Source organism: Vulpes vulpes, chromosome 15 (assembly GCF_048418805.1).
Source record: "Vulpes vulpes isolate BD-2025 chromosome 15, VulVul3, whole genome shotgun sequence".
NCBI classification, from domain to species: domain Eukaryota; kingdom Metazoa; phylum Chordata; class Mammalia; order Carnivora; family Canidae; genus Vulpes; species Vulpes vulpes.
In genome coordinates this window covers 47360374-47382970 of record NC_132794.1, presented here as the reverse complement: position 1 = coordinate 47382970, position 22597 = coordinate 47360374, and the positions used below count along the sequence as shown (strand labels likewise).

The window sequence follows — 22597 nt, the reverse complement described above, 5'->3', positions numbered from 1 at the left end:
AGAATAAAGGAAATTGCATACCTGATGACAATCATTTGTTTCTTCTTACAGCACCCCGTTAGTCCAAGGTCTAAACACAGCTACGACGAAAGCTAGACTCTGTGAGCTTGTCCAGACTGAGATGCTTTGTCACCCCACTGTTTCACATATGATGGGTCTCCCCTAGGTGGAGAAAAGTTCCCCTTTAAACCCCAAATAAAAGTTTTCCTTATAGACCCCAAGCAGGGTCCTGGCCTCCACTTCACCCTGTTTTCAAGAGTCACACCTCAGCCAAAGGGGTAGAATGTCTCCCCTAGACTTTAGGCCACTAACAGAGCCAAGATCCCAAACTTCTAGGAGGTAGTTAATGGTGTCCTCAGCTCCTTTGAAACTGAAATAGTCCAGCAGATTTGCCCACAGGCAAGTCATTGGTGACCTTAGTGAAAACTTTTTTAGCTGAGTAATGAGATAAACCAGATCATCCATAGGTAAAAGAAGAAATTACAATGGAATTTAGAAAATACTTTGACTGGAAGGATAAATAATGAAAATGTGACAAAGTTGGGCAGCCTTGGTGGCTCAGTGGTTTAGCGCTGCCGTCAGCCTGGGGCGTGATCCTGGAGACCCGGGATCGAGTCCTGCATCGGGCTCCCTGCGTGGAGCCTGCTTCTCTGTGTCTCTGCGTCTGTCTCTCATGAATAAATAGATAAATTCTTTTAAAAAAATGTGACAAAGCAAAGCCAGTGGGATATGGCTATCTGACCCTTAGAAATGTTAAAAGCAAACAGGTCCCAAATGGATTTGCTAAACCCTTTAATAGAGGGAGATTTAATAGTTTTAAGGCATACACTGGAAAAGAGAAAAATTGAAATGAATTTTCAATTCCTATTGAAATTCCTATTTTAAGAAAGTAGAAAAAGAACCCCAACTATAAATTAAATAAATTTAGATTTAAACCCCAGTAAATTAAAATCCCAATTATAGAAGGAAATGAATATGAATAGAAATTATGAAAAAGATGTACAACAGAGAAAATCAACATAAAATTGATAAACCACTAACAAGACTGATAAAAAAAATTGCAAATTACTGATATGAAGAATGTAAAAGAAGATCGCCTTTAGATCCTATAGATTTTTAAAAAGGACATTTTGAGCAATTTATGCCAATACATTTTACATTGGTGGGAAGGACAATTCCGTTTATATAAAATTCAAGAAAAGGTAGTACCCATAGAGGGTGATTTTGTCAGAATAGTGCTCCTTTCTGGAGGGGAGCAGTAATTTATTGACGTGTATATTTAAGGTTAGTATACTTTGTGAAGCCTCAATACACTTTATAAATTTTATTTGTGAGAGATGCAGAAACACAGGCAGAGAGAGAAGCCTGTGGGACCCCAAGATCACAACCTGAGACAAAGGCAGTAGCTCAATTGGTTAAGCATCTGCTTTCTGCTTAGGTCATGATCCAGGGTCCTGGAATCAAGCTCCCTGCTCAGCGCGGCCTGCTTCTCCCTCTCCCTCTGTGGTGTACCTTGTGCTTTACCTCTTAGTGTCAAATAAAATCTTAAAAAAAAAAAAAAAAAAAAAGGGATCCCTGAGTGGCGCAGCGGTTTGGCGCCTGCCTTTGGCCCAGGGCGCAATCCTGGAGACCCGGGATCGAATCCCACGTCGGGCTCCCGGTGCATGGAGCCTGCTTCTCCCTCTGCCTGTGTCTCTGCCTCTCTCTGTCCTTCTCTCTGTGTGTGTGACTATCATAAATAAATTAAAAAAAAAAAATTAAAAAAAAACAAAAAAAGTAGGGACTCATGGGTAATGGGTTGCTCAGCAGTTGAGCGTCTGCCTTGGTCCCAGGGCGTGATCCTGGAGTCCTGGGATCAAGTCCATCATCAAGCTCTCTGCATGGAGCCTGCCTCTTTCTCTGTGTCTCTCATGAATAAATAAAATCTTAAAAAAAGTAAAATACACATAACAAAATTTGCCATCTTAACCATATTTAAGTGTACAATTCAGTGGCATTAAGTATATGCACAATGCTGTGCCTTCATCACCACTATCAATCTTCAGGACTTTTTCGTTGTGCCAAACAGTGTACCCACCAAACCATAACTCCTCCTTTGCTCCCCCATGCAGCCCCTGGTTACCTCTATTCTACTCTCTGTTTCTGTGAAGGAGACAACCGACCTCAGGTATTCAGGTACTTTAGCTAATTCATATAATTGTTTTTGTCCTTAAGCCAGTTTGAAAGAGGACAATGAGAAATCGGAAATTTGACTATGGAGGTGTCTGGCTGGCTCAGTCGGTGGAGCATGTAACTCTTGATTTCTGGGTTGTGAGTTCAAGCCCCATCTTGGGTGTAGAGATTACTTAAAAATAAAATCTTTTAAAAGTGGGGGGGCGGGGCACACCTCAGTGGCTTAGTTGGTTAAGTGTCCAACACTTGATTTCAGCTCAGGGCTGTAAGATTGAGACCCGCACGGGGCTCCATGCTTATAGCCCAGGAATCTGCTGGAGATTCTCTCTCTCTCTCTTCCTTGCTCCTCCTCCCCCAGCCTGCTCATTTTCTCTCTCAAAATAAATAAAATTTAAAAAAATCTGACCATAGACAGAATATAGATGATAGATGATAGCTGGAGGGGATGAATGTGGGTGCTTTAGTTTTTTTTTTTAATATTTTATTTATTTATTCATGAGAGACACAGACTGAGAGAGAGGCAGAGACACAGGCAGAGGGAGAAGCAGGCTCCATGCAGGGAGCCCGACGTAAGACCCGATCCTGGGACTCCAGGATCACACCCTGGACCTAAGGCAGGCACTAAACCGCTGAGCCACCCAGGGATCCCCTATTTTTTTTTTTTTAACGGTTGTAATTTGATGCCAAGAGTGAGGTGAGAGTTCCCATTTGAGAAGGAAGTTGATTATCTGAGGCTTGCAAAGACCTGGTAAAACCAGCGCTTTTAACATCCAGCAAGACAGGTATTATTACATTTTATTGGTAAGAAATTGTGGAGGCCAAGAAAAATCAAGCCATTCCACCTCAAGTTTAGCATTAGCACAAGTGCAGCCATCTTAGGCCCCTGTGAATAAGAGCTGAACTTTACAGGAAAAACTGCAGAATGTACCTCCGCAGGGAATCCCTTATCAGAAAGACAACAGAGCCCACACCCGTGGTAGAAAGTCCCGTATTAGAATGAGAACAGAGTTCATTCTAATGCCCTTGAAAGACCCATATCAGAATGTAAACAGAACTTGAGAAATTCCTCCACCTCTTCGGAAAATCCCCTAGACCAGCCCATTAAAAACCCAGCTGTAACCCACTTCGGGGTCCAAGTCCCTGCTCCGCTGTGTCGGGTATACTTGGACCCAAGCTCGAGCTTGCAAATAAACCCTCGTGCGCTTGCATCGGTGTGTCGGCTCCTTGGTGGTTTCTTGGATTCGCAATCTTGGGCACAACAAAATGAGAAAGGGGAAGTAATTTGCCAAAGACCAGATTTTAGTGGGTGGGCTGGGATTCCAACCCACACCCAACTGGGTAGGAATGGGCTGTAAGCGGGTCTTAACATCCTAATTTTATAACCAATTATTCTGCTACCCTTGCTCAAAACCCCCAAGTATGTAGGTTTCTTCCCCCTATAATTTGTGCCATCAATTACAGTTGGCCCTTGAAAAATATGGGTTTGAACTGCATGAAGCCACTTATATGCAGACCTTTTTCAATGCAGTGCGGTACTGTAAATGTATTTTTTCCTTAGGATTCTTTCTTTTTTTTTCTTATTAAAGATTTTACTTATTCATGAGAGACACAGGCAGAGGGAGAAGGAGGCTTCCTGTGGGGAGCCTGATGCAGGACTTGATCCCAGGACCTCGGGAGCACACCCTGAGCTAAACAGACACTCAACTGCTGAGCCACCCAGGTGTCCCTCCTTATGATTTTTTCTTCTTTTAAAGATTTTATTTATTTACTCATGAGAGACACAGAGAGGCAGAGACACAGGCACAAGGGCAGAGGGAGAAACGCGTGGAGCCTGACATGGGACTCTATCCAGGGTCTCCAGGATTGTGCTCTGGGCTGAAGATGGCGCTAAACCGCTGAGCCACCTGGGCCGCCCTATGATTTTCTTAATAACTTTTTCTCTAGCTTACTTCGAGAATACAGTATATAATACCTATAACATACAAGATAGGTGTTGGCTGACTATGTTATTGGTAAGATCAAGGTTTGGGGGGAGTCAAGTTATATGCAGATATTTAGGGCTCCTGGCTGGCTCAGTCAGTATAGAACATGCAACTCTTGACCTCAGGGTCATGAATTCGAGCCCCATACTGGATGTAGAGATTACTTAAAAATAACTAAAGCTCACCTTTAGTTATATCTGTTAGAATAAAAATAAAAAAAATAACTAAAGCTCACCTTTAGTTATATCTGTTAGAATAAAAATTCTAACAGAATTAAAAAATAAGTTACCTGCAGATTTTCAACTGTATTACTGGGAGAGGGGTCAGTGTCCTTTACCTCTGCTTTGTTCAAGGGTCAACTATAATTCCTATAGTTTTCTTGTGTTTCAAATCTTCCCTTACTCCATTGCTGTCATGGCCCTAACATTTTTTATTTTCCTGATGTCCTTGACTCCACTCTCTCGATCCTGTCATCCATCTTTAACACCAAGGCTACATTCATTTTTCTAAAACATTTTGGTGACTGCCTGCTGAAAATTTGTCAGCGATTCCTTATTGCCTTGAAGGTGGTGGTGTCCTATTTGATTCCAAGGTTTGAGAAGTTAAGCAATGCCTAACTTCTGGTGAGAGGAAAAACTCCCCTAAAAGCCTGATATATAAGGGAAGCCATTTAGAAATTTAGATTTCTAAATCAGCATGTACATAAACTTGATATAAACCAAAAGCCTAACTTACGGCCCACCAAGTGTACACTGTACATCTGTAGCCTAGAGGAAAAACATCTCAGTTGGTTAAGTGTCTGCCTTTGGCTCAGCTCAAGGTCCCAGGGTCCTGGGATCAAGGCCTGCTGCCCCTCCCTGCTACTCGTGATCTCTCACCTCTTGCACTCTCTAAAGAAAAAAGGTCTTGATTAATGTACCTACTCCTTGCATTCCTTGACAGTAAAACTTGTGATTCCTGCCTATATGTTAATCTATAATCTTTTGGGGTGCCTGGATGGCTCAGTTGATCAAGTGTCCAAGTCTTGATTTTGGCTCAGGTCATGATCTCAGGGTTGTGGGATTGAGCCCTGCCTCAGGCTCTGCAGGGAGACTGCTGGAGATTCTCTCCCTCTGCCTCTCCCCCTGCTCTCTCAAACCTTAAGAAAAATCCATAATCTTTTCAGCTTTTACAAGATGTAAAAAAGGATAACACTGTAAAAACTGTTCATTCTCCGGGTGCCTGGGTGGCTCAGCTGGTTGTCTGCCTTTGAATCAGGTCACGAACCCCTCAGGATTGAGCCCCATGTTGGCTCCCTGCTCAGGGAAGAATCTTCTCCTCTCCTTCCCTTCTCTGACCCTCCTCCCTCCCACCTGCCCTTGCTCTCCTGTTGTTGCTTGCATGGGCTCTCTCAAATGAATTAAAAACCTTTAACAAATAAGCAGTTCATTCTCCAGAACACTTTCTTCAAGAGCATATTTTCCCAGGTAGCTGTCTTAACTTGGGCTCTAATAAAACTTTTATTTTTTAGTAGGGGTGGGGGCATAGAGCACAGATGGGGAAGGAGAGAGACAAGCAGACTGTGCTGAGCCCTGAGCCCAAAACAGGGCTTGGCCTCACAACCCTGAGATTATGACCTGAGCTGAAATCAAGAGGTGGCAGTTTAACCTACTGAGCCACCCAGGCACCCCTCCTTCTTACTTGTAGAAATTCTAAAAAGTTTGTTCATTTTATGTAGACAACTCCATTAGTGAATAATCGTAGTTCTTTAAAAACGAAATAGTTTTTTCCTTTAGATTTATGTGTATTATTTTTTCAAATACCTACTAATTGTTGGATCTAACCACTTAAAATAGAACCATTAGTTACATCTTTGGGGGTTATGTTACGGAGACACTAACTGGGGCTGCATCGTGAACTGAGAAAGTTCCTTAAGCTCTGGCCTAGATGATAAAAACCCACATTTCTTAGCCTGGACTTCAAGGATCTTCAAGACTTCTAACACCAAGTAACTTCCACCCCTGCTATTCCTGGCTCAAATCTTTCTCCAATATTTGTTTGTTGTTTGACCTTGGGTAAGTCCACTTAACTTCCGAGCCTATTTTCCCTGGCTGTAAAAAAGAGATAATAGTGCTAACCTTGTGGTGGTTAATGAGGATTACCTGAAAAGTGCAGCAAGGAGTTATGTGTATATGCCTCTATATGCCACATACACCATGTATTGGCATAGCACAAGTGCCCCGTCAAGTGTCAGATATAGTCCCCTCTCACCCTGAACCTCCAAACAAGCCCAGTTCCCCTTACTTTCCCAAGACTCATCTGTATATCCCCTCAGCTTTTTATTCTGAAGCATTAAATGATTTTATTTTCTCCCTGGGGGTTCCAATGATACCCCCTCCTTGGGTTTAATTTGCTAGAGCAGCTCACAGGCTCAGAGAAACATTTTATTTTTTAAAAGAGATTTTAATTATTCATGAGAGACCCACAGAAGCAGAGACATAGAGGGAGAAGAAGTAGGCTCCCTGCAGGGAGCCCGATGTGGGACTTAATCCCAGGACCCTGGGATCACTCCCTGAGCTGAAAGCAGATGCTCAACCACTGAGCCACAAAGGTGCCTCAAGAAACAGTTTACTTAAGAGATTATCAGTTTACCGCACAGGCTGTAATTCAGGAACAGTCAGGCAGAGGAGCTGCAGAGGGGAAGGGAAAGGAAGCTGCCTCGCCCTGAGCTTGTTCCTCTCTCCCCAAACCTCCATGTGCTCACCAACGTGGAAAATTCTCAACTATCTAGCCAGCTTCTTCAAATTGCTCTTCCTTCAAGCTCCAGTCTCGCCCCTTTTCAAACCTTCCCCAACCAAACTAGTCCAGAGTTAATTACTAGAGGACACAACTATGTCACACGCACAACCCACTGTTAATCAAGTGTTGCTGTGTTATTGAACTTATATCACCTGCACATTGTTTTGCCAAATAGACTACAAGCATCTTTGAGATTAAGAATGCCATGCTAGTGACGCCTGGGTGGCTCAGCGGTTGAGCATCTGTCTTCAGCTCAGGGCATGATCCCGGTGTCCCAGGATGGAGTCCCACATCGGGCTCCCTGCATGGAGTCTGCTTCTCCCTCTGCCTGTGTCTCTCATGAATAAATATATAAAATCTTAAAAAAAAAAAAAAAAAAAAAAAAGAGTACCATGCTACATTAAAGTTTCCTACAGCATCTGGCAAAGTGGAGGGTACAGATCACTATTTGTTGAGTTTATAGAACATGAGTTCATCTGTCCTCGGTATCAGATTAAGTGCCCAGAACACATGTACAAAAGGCAGATGGAGCTGGAGAGGTCGGAGGAGGGAGAAGGCAAGAGTGCACAAATACCAGCTGGTGGTACAAAGAACCGTGAGGCAAAGGCCCCTTGGGAGCCCAGGCCACTAGAGAGCAGGGTTTCCGCACTGGGAAAAATGGGTAACAGGCATTGAGAGTTACATTCCCAGTTGTTACCGAGGGAAGCCTGGCAAGGAGGTCAGGATCCCACAGCTGAGTTCTTCCCCTCTCCTTCCAAGAAGGAAGTAGAACTTTTTATTTTTTTGGCCAGAAATGCCAATTACAGATTCATTTGAGTAAATAACCTTTTAAGCTATAAACATGCTGAAAACGAGTAGAAGAAAATATTCAGCCATTGTCACTGGTGAGAATTATGGAACTGGGTTTCCCCGATAATTTCTGGGCTATTACCAACTATGCGAAGGTTTGTGTGTGAAGGCAAAGAAATTTAGCCCTGAAAGTCAGGCTGGGGGTGTTACTTGGCCCGATTGGGTGGTAGTGCTCAAGGGGGGCTGGGGGGCGGGAAGCCTGGGTGGCTCAGCAGTTTAGCACCTGCTTTTGGCCCAGGGCGGGATCCTTGAGTCTCGGGATCGAGTCCCAGATTGGGCTCCCTGCATGGAGCTTGCTTCTCCCTCTGCCTAGGTCTCTGCCCCTCTCTCTCTCTCTCTCTCTCATGAATAAATAAAAACCTTTAAAAAAAAAAAAAAAGGGAAGATAGCCAAAATCTGCCTGGATGAACAAAGAAATGAAACAGAGCCATGCCTTTGGTAAAGCTGAGGGGAAGCCTGCCATGGACTTCAGCTGACCTAGGACATGGGCCAGGTCTAGGATTGGCTGTGCACATTGCAGCAGAAAACCAGGCTCAAGAATATAGGGAGGACACAGGCAGCTAGTGACACACGCCTGGGGGATGGAGTCTGGCACCCACTGCTGTGAACAGGGAACAACCTCAGAAGACCAGCTACTGCTCCTGGAAGACAGCAAGGCTGGCGACAGAGAACTTAAGTAGAAGAAAAAAATCTGGGTTAGATTGAGGTTTTGTACTTGTCAACTAGATCAGGTCAAGAGCGTTCAATGGACATTTTTCAGTTAAAAGGCTTATTTTCATTTCTTAATATTATAGTCAGGATAGTTACAGAAATATTTATTTTACAATTAGCACTTAAAAAAAGTGATTTAGATTAAAAGCTCCAAGGTGTATTATTTCAGGTAGGTGTTATTGCTATCTATACCTTCACCCCCATTTATTAAGCAATTTCAAGTAACTTCTTGTTCATTAACTTCCAATGAGATATAGAGCCCAACCAGGATGAGACAGAATGTGTTCCAAGTTCAAGGGGACAGCATGGCTTCTCAGTGATGTCTCCTGTAGAGCCTCTGTGCTCACTGTACAATTAAGGTTTTCTTCTTACACATCTGAACATGACCTTTGGGATCCTCTGGCTGGCGTTGTTTTAGTCTCCTGATTCTAATGGCATGCTGCTTTGTGGCCTAGAAGGCTGATCCAAGCAAAGCTTGTCCCCCTCTTGCCAGCCTCGATAATGTATGTGTGAGGTTCAGGAGGGGCCACCAGTCTAAGGGTGGCGCACGCTTGCCTAAACTGTCCTTAATCCTACGCAGAAAATGTTTCCATTCTGGGGATGGTGAGTCCTAGAAGGTCATGGCCAAGAAGCAGATGTCCTAAGTGGCTTCCCCTGGGGGAGCCATTTGGTCACTTGCTTTTTATCACATTTCTAATAGCTGCTCCATTTCCTCTAGGGCTGCTGTAAAATCATTTACTTGACTGTTACATAATGTCTGCTGTTCTAGGAACCGGGCCCTCTCTTCTTCTTTCATCTTCAACTTTACTTTTAAGGCCTGCATGGAAAGACATTCAAAAAGAACACCCACAAAACTTTGATTCACATGAAAGGCAACACCATTTCAGGAGATTATGCTTCTCTTCCCTTGAGAAAGACTACTTGAATGCCAACAGACGTGAGATTTTCTATCTTAGGTCTGTTCATCTGTGCCGGGTTTAGGAATGGTCTCTACTACAAACTCCTATGTCTAAACAGGACCCATGAAATTCTCTAGGATTCCGTGTCCTGTCCCATGATTCTTCCAAGCAATCGAAAGCAGTCTAGACTCAAGAATCCAGTTTCCTATTATAGGTTTCCTTGAGATATCAGGTTTCCAAAGCATAGCTTACTTACACACACACACACACACACACACACACACACACACACACACACGCCCACCTCCTACTTTGAGCAATTTAGCGTTTTGCATATTGCCTCAAGCTCTGTAGAGGTGAGTCTTTGGAACAGAAAATCAGTAATCAACTGAAGTCTGGGAATTTAGTTAATAGTAATGCATCCATGTTGGTTTTTTAATTTTGACAAATAGACTACAATAGTGCATGATGTTAATATTAAGGGCACTGAACTCCATTATCTTTGTAATGCTCCCATAAATCTATTATTACAAAGTAGTTTATCAAAAAGAGATAAATTGGTTAAGAAAAAGTCCTCCAGAGACCCGCCCCCTGTGGCAGGAAATGGTTATCCTGTCTCAGGATGACATCTGCCTCTCACCTGTAACTCCTCCATCTGCTTTTTGGCTGTTTCATTAAAAAGCTTCAGCTCATCTTGCAATGTTTCTAACAGCAACTAAGAGTAAAGTACAACACAGTAACAAATCTTTACAGATATGTGAAAACTTTCCTCATATAAACTAACCTAACCTCTTCATAAGAAACAAAATGTTAATTAGATGATCACCAATAACCCTTCTGTTCAGTCAAGCGTTCACTGAGCATCCCACACGTGTTGGGCTACTAGGCACCCCTGGAGTCCACAGGATGGACAGACCACCCCACGTGCATGTGCTCTAGTTATATAGGCAATGTGGGCAAAACAGCCATCGAAGATGTGACTGCTAGCCTGTGGGGTCAGAGGAAGGCTTCCATAGTTAGTCTATGATCCTAAGATGACAACTGACCTTTCTGGGGAAGAGGCCATAGAAGCTCAAAGACAATATCAAACAACTACCTTCCCACTTTGGGGAGCGAACTAAAGAGAAGCTGAATTTAATTCAGGCTGGATCTTTCCATCGTGCGGTTCTCAGTAAATGGGCAAGGGGAGAAATTTGGTAGAGAACCGAAAAGCCAGAAAGTTCTCTATACAGGTCCATCTTATCATGTGTCTTAACGTAGCATATTTTTAACTGAGACCCACTCATATCTGTAAGCACAAAGTCGCCTTCCAAGTAAAGTATGCTATTTTGAGTACACATCCACTGCTTTCTCCCACTATCATGGAAAACAAAGGCTGCTTCCTGGACTTTGCTGAGCACATGGCAGAGACCTTGGTTGGGCAGAGCCCCATGGTCACTTAGCCCTCCCCCACTCACACCCACACCCTCACCATAGAGTCTGTATGATCCGTGGTGGCTTCTCGCTGTGATGCTGAGGTCTCACTGCCTAAAACTGATGCAAATGACAAAGTCAGCCTTGCTTAGGGAACTGCACCTAAGACAAAAACTAAAAACCCCTCCAAAGACAAGAACAGGAATATTCATGAGGGAAACTTCTCAAAGAGTCTGGTCCCTGACTTTCTCCTAAGTTTTCACCTCGGCAGGGGCACCTACACCTTCCCTCAGAGCTTTATTTTACCTCCCTCCTCTCTAGCTTTGGATACGCTCAAAAGTTCATTCTGCTTTCTCTTTAGCTTAGCAGGAAATGTGTCCAAAGGAAATGTATATGTTGGACTTTATGGGTTTGTTTATAATACAAACAGTTATTTTTATTTTTTAAAGTTTTTTTAAAGATTTATTTAATTTTAGAGAGGAGAGAGAGCACGTGTACATGTGGAGTGAGGTGAGGGGCAGAGGGAGGAGGAGAGGGAGAACCTTAAGCAGACTCCCTGCTAAACATGGAGCCTGACACGGGGCTTGACCCCAGGAGCCTGAGAGACAGTTCAATCCCACCAACCTGAGATCATGAGCTGAGCCAAATCAAGAGTCTGACGCTTAACCAAATGAACAACCCAGAAGCCCGACAAAAAACTTTTTAAAGCTTTTGGGCTTAAAAAAGTTATTTTTGGTAAAATTAGTGCATATGCATTGTAAATTAAAATCATACAAAAATGTATATGGTGACTATAAAGAATATATCCTAAAATCACAGGTTAATCAGCAGCATTCGAAGTCAGTGTTTCTGAATTCAAAGAGGCCTGGGCCCCTTCCTGGATATTTTTAGGCTCCTCACCTCAGTCTGAAGCTCTTGTACAGTCTTTGGGCAATTACTTCTTCTACTCCTCTCTTTGCTACAAACTCTGCTCTCTAGGGACAGGGTCAAAACAGAAATCACATTTAACCATTATGAGTCTGCTGACGAACCAGGTTTAGGAGCCCTTGAAACAATATCATATCTGTCTTTTCCCATCTGGGAAAGTTAGTATTTGCTCTCTGCCTTGAAAGAAATAAAAGATTTCTGGTCTATTTGCAAGATGATACTTGGTGGCACCAAATGAATGGCATAAAGTGTTCAGACAGGAGATAATCCTCCCTCCACAATAACTGAAATTCTGTTGCTTAAAGTCAACATCACAAGGGAACAAAGAAAAGCTCCTCCAGGGGCCCCTGGCTGGCTCAGTCAGTAGAGCTTGTGACTCTTGATCTTGAGGTTGTGAGTTTGAGCCCCAGGTTGGGTGCAGAGATTACTTAAAAATAAATCTTAGGGGGCAGCCCCGGTGGCGCAGCCGTTTGGCGCCGCCTGCAGCCCGGGGTGTGATCCTGGAGACCCAGGATGGAGTCCCACGTGGGCTCCCTGCGTGGAGCCTGCTTCTCCCTCTGTCTGTGTCTCTGCCCCTCTCTCTGTGTGTGTCTATGAATGAATAAATAAAATCTTAAAAATCAATCAATCTTAGGGACGCCTGGGTGGCTCATTTGGTTAAGTGTCTGCGTTCGGCTGAGGTCATGATCCCACGGGCCCCACATCAGGCAGGCTCCCTGCTCAGTTGGTGAGTCTGCTTCTCCCTCTCCCCACTCCCTGCTCGTGCTCTTTTGCTCTCTCAGATAAATAAAATCTTTTAAAAATAGTAAAATAAAATCTTAAAAAGAACTAAAAGATCCTCCAAATCTTCAGGGCTGTGCTAAGCAACCCTTGCACTAAACGGGTCAGCTGATGGGATGCTGGAATCCTGAAACACCGTCCACAATCACCCCAGGAAATGGCAGGTGCACGGACTCCTCCAAGGCAACTGTGTCCCATCTCTTACCTGGGTTGAGGCCCTTGCTCTCCAAAATTGCCAAACAGTTATCCTGAAACTTCTCCAGCAGCTCCACCTTTTGAGTCAGGTCTTTCAGTTCTCCCTAGTGAGGTGCCATGCAGAAAATCAGGCTGGTCCTGCTCTGCACGGGTGGTCTTTCCCGCCCTTGCTCCTTGTACTGCCATGGCCCAAGCCTGGGGTCTTCTCTTCCTCCCTCCGGGCACCAGGCAATACAGTCTTCTTCCACCCACAGGGCCATCCCTCGGGATTCCACGCATTACCTAGTGCAGGGGTGACAGAGGTCCGGCAGGTCTCTTACCTGAGTTTCAGTCAACTTCTGGTGTAGCTGCTTGTTGACGGCCTCTAAGAGCTGATTCTTATCCTTCAGCTCTTCCTCTGATTTCTGCTTACTCAGCGGTTTGTAGCTGTAATGGTAAGTGTGCTTATAAGAAGAGGTGGAGGTGTTAAGAAAATGACTTGTGGGGTCATACACACAGGGGTTCAAATCTTGGCTTCATTATATAGTGGTACAGGATCCTCAGTAAGTCACATAACCTCTTTGAGGCTTTGTTGCCTCATTTCTAGAATTAGGATAATACATTGCATAATATCACTATTGTGAAAAATAAGAGAATACCTATATAATTCTTAGTACAGCTATTGACACATCATAGTAAATACTTAATAAATAATAGTCATTATCATCATCAATATTAAATCTTCTTTTCAGTGCCCTCAGAGTCTTTCTTGAATAGTACTTTATCTTCAGGACTTTTTTTTTTTTAAGATTTTATTTTTTAAGTCATCTTTACACCCAAAATGGGTCTTGAACTTTGAACCTGGAGATTAAAAGTTGCATGCTGAGGGTACCTGGGTGGCTCAGTTGGTAAAGTGCCTGACTCTTGATTTCAGCTCAGGGTCCTGAGATTGAGCCCCACTGGGGCTCCGCGCTCAGCCGGGAGTCTGCTTGAGATTCTTTCTCCCTCTGCTCCTCCCCCGCACTCTCTAAAATCAATCAATCAATCTTTTAAAAAAGAAAAAGAGTTGCATGCTTTACTGACTGAGCAAGCCAGGGCCCCTATCTTCAGATCTTTTAACACATGCCCAAATGATAGATTTGAGATTAGAACCTATTTCTATAAACTTTCCAGCTTGTATTATTTCTGTCCTCAGAACTACAGAACATCCAAGCTAGCCTCAAACAGAGATGGATCCTTCCCCAGGATTTCTGCCACCACCACAACCACCACCATCTCAGAGTCACTGACCACACACAGTGCCTCCTAGCCTGAAGGCTCACATTCTATTGATGGCCCCGAGCTGGGTTTGGTTTCCAATTAACAGTGGTCCTGGCATGGAGCCGAAAAAGCTCTTGTCTGGTTCTCAAGATGGGAGCATCACTGATCCTTGCCCTGACAGTGGTTCTCGAACCTGGCTGTGCCTCACCCCTGAAAATTCCACTCAGATTTCTTGGGGTGGCACCCAGACTGTAACACATGAAACAAACCCACGAGTGAGTGTGAGGCACAACCAGGATTGAGATCCACCACCTTAAAATGCTGGCCAACTCTCATTCACCTTGATGCTCACCTCTTTCTGATGTTCCTCCTGATGGCAGGGTCTGCAGCTTTGACCTGCCTAGAGAAGCAATTACAAAGAAATCAGGATGTTCACTAGTCTTACTGCAGTGATCATTTTGCCATAGATACAAATACCTAATCATTATGTTGTACATCTGAAACTAATATGATGTTTAAAAAAAACAACAAAGGGGGCGCCTGGGTGGCTCAGTGGTTGAGCATAGGCCTATGGCTCAGGGCATGATCCCGGAGTCACGCATCGGGCTCCCTGCAGGGAGCCTGCATCTCCCTCTGCCCATGTCTCCGCCTCCCTCTCTCTCTCATGAATAAATCAAATCTTTTTTTTTTTTAATCAAATCTTTAAAAAACAAAACAACAAAGAAATCAGACACTTGTAGCATTGTTGTTACGTGTGTTATGAACAAGGCAGAACAAAGAGCCTGGTCTTCTGAGGAAAAAAACAGGGATTATATACAATGCAAACAGCCTGAGAAGCTCTGAGGGCCTATGCCCTTTTGTCTCAGCCCAGGACTGTTGAAAAAGGCTTAATAGGGAATGGACTCCAACTCCTGACCCACCTCAACCACCCGACAGACCTGCTGCTCCTCACAATGGTGTGGCTATCTCATGTCAACCTGGCTCACAAGGGAACTGAGTAGAGGGACACACAGACACACTAGCTTGGGCAGGACTACGCTCAGACTGGCAATCTAGGCTAACGGGCAGCCCCATCCACCCTGACCACCAAGTAGGGCTGGTGTTTGGCCTTAATACTGCCATTTGCACACTCAGAGCAAGAGGTGAGAGAAGAAAGTCCCTGATATGTTGACCCTCGCTAGGCCTCTTCAGAACTGGTCAACACAGAGGGTTCTGACACACAACTGACTCGGGCTGCCCTGTGCTCTCAAGACTCCTATTTTCTAAACCTGACAATGAGCAATTTCTAACAAGATGTTCTCCTCGGATACCAACAATCTCTCACCCATTCTCTCGTCTTGGCTTGATGATTTTTGTAACATCATTTTCTGAACCTCCTGAATGAAATCTGGAAACATCCACTTCTTTGGATTTAACGGGTAAGAGGCTCTTAGAAGTGTCTGCAAAGGAAAACAAGCGGGTGAAATCTCAAGCATTGTGACCCAACCACTGCAACTAACCGTTCTGTTCCGGGTTGTCAGAACCCTGTACTTTCACGCTGGCCCATCTCAGTTTGTGAAGACTCATTCAGAAGAACACGGCTTCTAGCCTAATTGGAGATGGAAACCAAAATTCTTCAAAAATGATGGTGCAATATATTTGAGGATAGCCGAGAACTTGAGGATTCAGAAAACTGAATGGCGGGAAAGTGAATGTTGGTACAAGCAGAAAGCTAAATGGGAGGCAGCGTGGCTGTCAGCAGGGCAGCACCCAGCTGGAGTCCTTCTTCAGCAGCAGCGGAACCCACTGGAACCCACTGGAACCCACCCACCAGGCGAAGGTCCTCGCACTCTGGCACCAGGCACTCCACACGGTCTCCAAGGCTACACTCAAGCTGCTGCAGGGTTCTCTTTTTTTTTTTAAAGATTTATTTATTTATGTATTTATTCATTCATTCATTCATGAATGACAGAGAGAGAGAGAGGCAGAGACACAGGCAGAGGGAGAAGCAGGCTCCATGCAGGGAGCCCGACGTGGGACTCAATCCGGGTCTCCAGGATCACACCCCAGGCTGAAGGCAGCGCTAAACCGCTGAGCCACCGGGGCTGCCCACAGGTCCTCTTTTAACTGTTAAGTTATTTTGACTGGACAGTCTCCCTAAATATCTAAGAGATGTCTTTGTGTCCCCAGTGCCTCGCAGAGTATCTGGCAGAGTCACAGCGGTTCAGCACCCACTTGTTGAGTAAATGGAATGCTTCACAGCTCCCCGGGTTACTTCGCAGACCATTTCTAAATCATCTCCTCTAGTCTTCTTTCCTTGCCTTTTTTTTTTCTTTCCCTTTTCCACGCTGATTGCCTTTACTTCCAGCCCTTTTATTTTGTTATTAAGTCCAGAGCTTCCCTATTTGGCATTCTGTTTTGATCTTGCTAGGGTAACTGCCAGATAAGCTGAGAAATGGCCCTGCCAGGACACTCTTCTTCCCTAGTCCTTATGCCAGCCCTCCACCACACTGTCTTTCTATCATGTATATTCCATGGCAAATTCAAGTAACTTGTTCTGGAGTCATGTACCACTCCTCCACTGCCCACCCCAAACCACTCCCATGGGTTTCCCAGTTATACGTTCACTTTGTTCATCCTTCAGCTTGGCCTAAACTAAGAGCTGGAATGATTAAATCAGATTGAAGAAATGCGGTACAAAGCATTGACTGGATCACAGGGATCAGGAAATTTTGTATCTGTATTTGACACAGATTTTATTTTGATGACTTTAGCTACACAGCAGTTTGGAATAAATATGATTTCTCAGGCTAACAAATTGTTTCATTTATAGGTACACTCACTGGGGACTTAAACCCTATTTTTCTGTTCTCTTACCCACAAAGCAATAATGGAAGGGTTCTTTTTGATGTTTCTGAAGTAAGCATGTTTTTATCTATTTATTTTTATTTTTTAAAGTAGGCCTCACATCCAACATAGGGCTTGAACTCACAACCCGGTGTTTAGGAGTCACGTGCTTTACCAAGTGAGCCAGCCAGGTGCCCCAAGGTCTCTGTCTGAAGTAAAAAATAATGTTGGGGGAACACAGTTACCTCCTCTTTCAAGTATTAGTAAGTCATACACAGTAACACGGCTACCCCAAGGAGAAGGTGTTAACAATAAGTTGATTAAAATTACCTTTCTACATGGGACACCTGGGTGGCTCAGTGGTTGTGTGCCTGCCTTTGGCTCAGGTCATGATCCTGAGGTCCCGGGATGGAGTCCCACATTGGGCTCCCCATAGGGAGCCTGCTTCTCCCTCTGCCTATGTCTCTGCCTCTCTCTCTCTCTCTCATGAATAAATAAATAAAATCTTAAAAAAACATTACCCCTCTTCATTGACTGGAATCAGTTTTTTGTTTTTTTTTTTTTTTGAATCAGTTCTAATAATCTGTACTTGCTAGAACCTAAGGACTTCATTATAGGAAAAACTTAGGATTTAACAAAGACTGTCTTCTTGAAATAAATGCTAAGGAGAACTGGATGGTTGGTCAAGGTCTACACTTTCTAACTTTCAATTCTTTTTACATATGTATGTTATATAGTCAAAAAAAAAAACCTGGGAGACAGCCTTAAAATATTAAACTACTGAGATTATATATGATCATAAAGCTGGGACAGAGAGAGAAAGCTGAGATAAAAACTTCTAACTTGGCTGGGGAGAGCCAATCACTCTCTACCCAAGGAAGGGCAATGCCTTCCAAGGCAAAGGGAGGGCAAGGGGCCTGGCCCCAGCTCCCATGCCAGATTACTATTTAGGTGTTTTTAGGCCAGGTAAGATTAAAAAACAAAACTATAAGCCTTTGGAGAAAAGCCTGTTCACTTCACAGATCAATCCAGCTACTGCACCAACCACCTGGGAAGAGTCCCCTGGGAAGGGGTCTTAAATAGCTCCTTCAAAAACTCCCACACAGGTTCTGATGTTTGTAGCTTATTTTGTGCTCTGCTCTCCAGATTAGGCAGCTCCATAACCGCAGAGCCTAGGAGATTACTTTCAACCACAAGCCCGGTAACACACAAAGCAAGATGGCAAAGCAATCAGATATTGCTTTTAATCCTATTTCTATTCCCAAGGTTGTGGAAAACTGTGGCTAAGCCTGGCCCCTCTCTCTCCCTTCACCCAACATTTTTTGATGTTTTGATATAGTTTACCTTATGAGAGACACGGTGCGAACCGTAGCGCCTCCCTCTAAGAATGAGGCTTCTCAAATGACTCTCCTCCCTTCTCCCTGACAACAAACCCAGTCCCTCCTGATAGCCCAGATCTGAAAATAAAACGGGCAATTGTTTAAAAAGGGATTCCTAACTTGAGGAAATAATATTGTGGAACAATCAGCAACTTGAATCTAATCAGTGAATGCAGCACGATTAGGTTTGGGAGGACGAAAGAGGGAGGGCAGGTCTAAAATCCTACCACAGGGCCCTTCCCCAGCCCCCATCATAAACCTAGATAGATAGCGCGGTTCTAGGGGAGTCAGCAGGTTGTCAGAGCCTAGGGAATGCCCGGCCCCCGACCTGAGCCCTCGTACTCCCCAGCCTGACCGCCCCGGCCGGTCCGCAGGGCGGCGTGGGCACCCACCTGACGGCAGGCCGCCGCTCTGCACAGCGGGAGGCTGCAGGGTGTCTATGGTCTTAACCACGCTGGTCATCGTAACGAGGCGGCACGGCTGGGCCCTGGAAGGTGCAAGGTGAATGTTACCCTCTGGTGGGTCAGGGGGCCCGAGTAGGCGGAGGGCCCCCGGAGAGCGCGACCTGGCCTGGCCCCGCCCGGGGAAGAAGTCGGGAGAAAGAAAATTCTCCATTCCCGGTCCATCCCGCGCGCCCCCGCCATCCAGCCCCGTCCCTCGCCCCAGGAGAGCCGAACCCAGGCGCCTGCAGCTCCTGGCCGCTACCCTCGTCGCCCTGGTTCAAAGGACGCTCCGCGGTAACTGCCGCACCAGCTAACCGGGCTGCCGCCGCGCTTTCAAATGGAAACTTCCGGTGATTGGGCGGGAGGGGACTCTGAGCGCGCCCCGTCGGCGGCCATGTTGTACGGCACGCGGTGCTGTGGGCCACGCCTTGAGGGGCTGCCATGCTGTACGGCAGAGCAGAGCCGAAGCGAAAGCCCCGGGCTTCTAGGCTGTGGGTGTCGGAGGCCCCAGGTCTGGGCGGGGAGGGGAGTGGTGCACCTTGTCGGCCTGATAGGAGCTATGAGCCAGAATATGAGTCATATTCTGGGCTTGAGACACACACGCAGTCACGTTTAGAGTCTATGTCACAATCCTCTTTATTTGGTCTGTGATTGTCAGGGATTTTGCATGATGCTTGATTGGCAAGAGCATAAGAATATTTAGATGGGCATGTGGAGAGGAGCAAGTGAGGTTTTAAAAGGGTCGAAATAGGGATGCCTGGGTGGCTCAGCGGTTTAGCGCCTGCCTTCGGCCCAGGGCCTGATCCGGGAGTCCGGGATCGAGTCCCACATCGGGCTCCCTGCGTGGAGTCTGCTTCTCCCTCTACCTCTCTCTATCTCTGTGTCTCTCATGAATGAATAAATAAAGTCTTTAAAAAAAATAAAAGGGTCGAAATACCCGCCACACCTACCCGCAGTCCTGACTCTAAGGATGTATTTATTTGAGTTGGAGACAGAAAGCATATGAGCAGGGAGAAGGGGAGAGACGGAGGGAGAATCTCCAGCTCAGTCCTACATGAGCGCAGACCCCCAGGTGGGGCTTGATGCCACCACCCTGGGATCATGACCTGAGCTGAAGATCAGAGGCATAACCGGCTGACTGAGCCAGCCAGGCACCCCAGTCCTAACTTTAGTAACACCCAGATTTTATTTTTATTTATTTAATTTTTAAAAAGATTTTTTTAAAGATTTAAAGAGCCCAATGCAGGACTGATACCAGAACTCAGGGATCAGGGCCTGAGCCAAAGGCAACCACTCAACCACTGAGCCACCCAGGTGCCCTTATTATTTTTTAATGTAAGCTTTGTGACCAAGGAGGGGCTTGGACTCACAACTGGGAGATGGAGTCCCACATTCAACCAGCTGAGCCAGTCAGGTGCACCAGCACTTAATCCAGATTTTAAGCAGAGATTCAGAGCTGCTACTAGAGAATAGAGCAAGGGTACTCAAGCACTTAATGCACTCATTCATTTCACTCAATAGTTATTGAGCACCTGCCCTGTGCCAGACCACTCCTACAAGAGGAAGGATTGGGGGAGGGGCAATAAATATCGGACAGACTTTGCCTCTTCCCTCCTGGAATTTACAATCTAGGAAATGTAAACAACCACACAAACTTATTGGTTATGTCTCAATTAAATGGGAAAAAAACCTCAAATAAATATGTATTTACCAACTAGTAAAACGATGAAGGAAAAACACAATTGTGCTATGACAGAAAAACGGGGAAAATAGAGTTGAAATTGGATAGTTAGGGAAAACATCTAAGGTGATGTCTGATTAATAAAAGATGAGTGGGAGTTTGGGGTGCCTGGATGGCTCAGTTACCTTCAGCTGGAGTCTTGGTCCCAGGGTCCTGGGATTGACTCCCACAATCCCAGCTCAGTGGGAAGCCTGCTTCTCCCTCTACCCCTCCCCAGTGCTTGCTCTCCCAAGCTCTCTCTCTCAAATAAATACATACAATCCTTAAATAAAGAAAAGATGAGTGGGAGTTAATCAGATGAACAATGGAGGAGAAAGTGAAAATGCAAAGTCCCAAAGCAGGAAGGACTAGCTGAGAATGAAAGGTGGGAGGAAAGTGGTACAGATAAGGAGGAGATGAGGCAAGGTTGGAAGGCCAAAGATGAAGGGATTAGATTTTATCTCAAGAGTAGTGGGAAGTCATTGGAATTCTAGAGCAGGAGAGTGTTTGTTATTCAATTTATATTTTAAAAAGCTCACTCTGACTAATTCATGGAAAATAGATTAAGGAGGGGTAGGGGCAAAACTAGGGAGATAGTTGGAAGGCTACTGGGAGATACTGGGAGGCTACACATTAGAGATGATGGTCGCTTGGCTATGAGAGTGCTTAGAGGCCACTTTTAGGCAAACAAGCTTGAGCAATGACATGCAGAAAGAGGCCACACCACCGGCTGAATACAGATGGACCCATCAGGTGACCCACCTGGAAATCTCCATAGACCCTAACTGACCAATGGGTTACTTACAACTAGGCAATTACTGAAAAAGGGAAGCTTCAGTACTCGTCATGCCTCTTTTCTTTCCCTCTTTAAAGACAACCCCTGCCCAAGGCGGCCAGCCCACAACCTCTCTCCTCTGCTCTCCTGCCTGTGGCTCCCTTGCAGCCGCCCACAACCTCTCTCCTCTGCTCTCCTGCCTGTGGCTCCCTTGCATTATATTTAATAAACTTCTATCTCTTTTGTTCTGCCTCAGATGGATCCTTCCACCACCCATGCCACCAGCTTTCACCTGATTGCCCCACATTTTGGGGGCCCCCATCTGATTGGACAGACACCCCATTTAGACTCCACAAAGAAGAGAAGCAGACACATTTAAGACAGTTTTTTTTTTTTAATTTATGATAGTCACACAGAGATAGAGAGAGAGAGAGAGAGAGAGAGAGAGGCAGAGACACAGGCAGAGGGAGAAGCAGGCTCCATGCACCGGGAGCCCGACGTGGGATTCGATCCCGGGTCTCCAGGATCGCGCCCTGGGCCAAAGGCAGGCACTAAACCGCTGCGCCACCCAGGGATCCCTTAAGACAGTTTTTTGAGGTAGAATCTCAGGACTATGTTGGACTGGATATGGGAGGAGGGGAAAGGGAGAAGGAATTATTTTTTTTAAGATTTTATTTATTTATTTATTTATTTATTTATTTTATTTATTTTATTTATTTATTTATTTATTTATTTATTTATTTGACTCCCTCCCACTGAGCAGGGAGCCAGTCTTGGGGCTTGATCCCAGGACCCTGGGATCATGACCTGAGCTGAAGGGAGATGTTAAACTTACTGAACCACCCAGGTGTCCCAGAAAATTTTTGTAAAAAAATTTTTGTAAAAAGATTATTTATTTTAGAGTACGTTAGAGTGCACAAATGGGGAGAAGGGCAAAGGGAGAGAATCGCCAAGTGGACTCCCTGCTGATCACGGAGCCCCAAGCAGGACTGGATCCCACAACCCCTGAGATCATGACCCCAGCTGAAACCCAGAGTTGAGTGCTCAACTGAGCCACCCAGGCATCCCAAGAAGGAAATCTAAGGAGAATTCCTAGGTTTGAATAACTGTGTGGATAGTCACTATTTTTGTTGCTGGGAGATTGAGAGCTTAGTTTTAACATGGTAAACTTGAAATGCCTCTCAGACATTTATGTGGAGCAGTCAAGTAGTCAGTTTGGAATATAGGCTTTGAGCCCAGAGGGGACTCTGGGTTGGAGATATACTCTTGGGAGTCATGGGTATATGGATGTATTAAAAAAAAAAAAAAAGCTAAGATATTGGATGAGATCACCAAGGGAAGAATTGTACAGAGTGTACAGAGAGCCAGGGATAGGGGTAGCAGCATTTATAAGTTGCAGTGATGAGATGCCAGCCAAGAAACCTGATAAAGAGGTGCCAGAGAGGCGAGAAGACAACAAAAAAAGGGTGGTGTTTTAGAAGCCAAGGAGGAAGAAGTGGTAAACTGCTG

At 45.0% G+C, this 22597-nt stretch overlaps 2 protein-coding genes across 3 annotated transcripts in view; one reads left to right on the top strand and one right to left on the bottom strand.

The window, feature by feature from the left end:
* CCDC9B (coiled-coil domain containing 9B) overlaps positions 1 to 22597 on the top strand; it is a 70519-nt gene that overhangs the window by 1626 nt on the left and 46296 nt on the right. The window lies entirely within an intron of this gene.
* Positions 8534 to 19036, bottom strand: KNSTRN (kinetochore localized astrin (SPAG5) binding protein). The gene is made up of 9 exons (XM_025998354.2): positions 18828 to 19036; positions 18543 to 18637; positions 15270 to 15384; positions 14298 to 14345; positions 13027 to 13132; positions 12717 to 12810; positions 10863 to 10924; positions 10032 to 10106; positions 8534 to 9309 (listed from the first exon to the last, which is right to left on the bottom strand). Exons 1-9 carry the CDS (start codon positions 19034 to 19036, stop codon positions 9178 to 9180), a joined length of 936 nt encoding a protein of 311 aa, XP_025854139.2. The 3' UTR covers positions 8534 to 9177.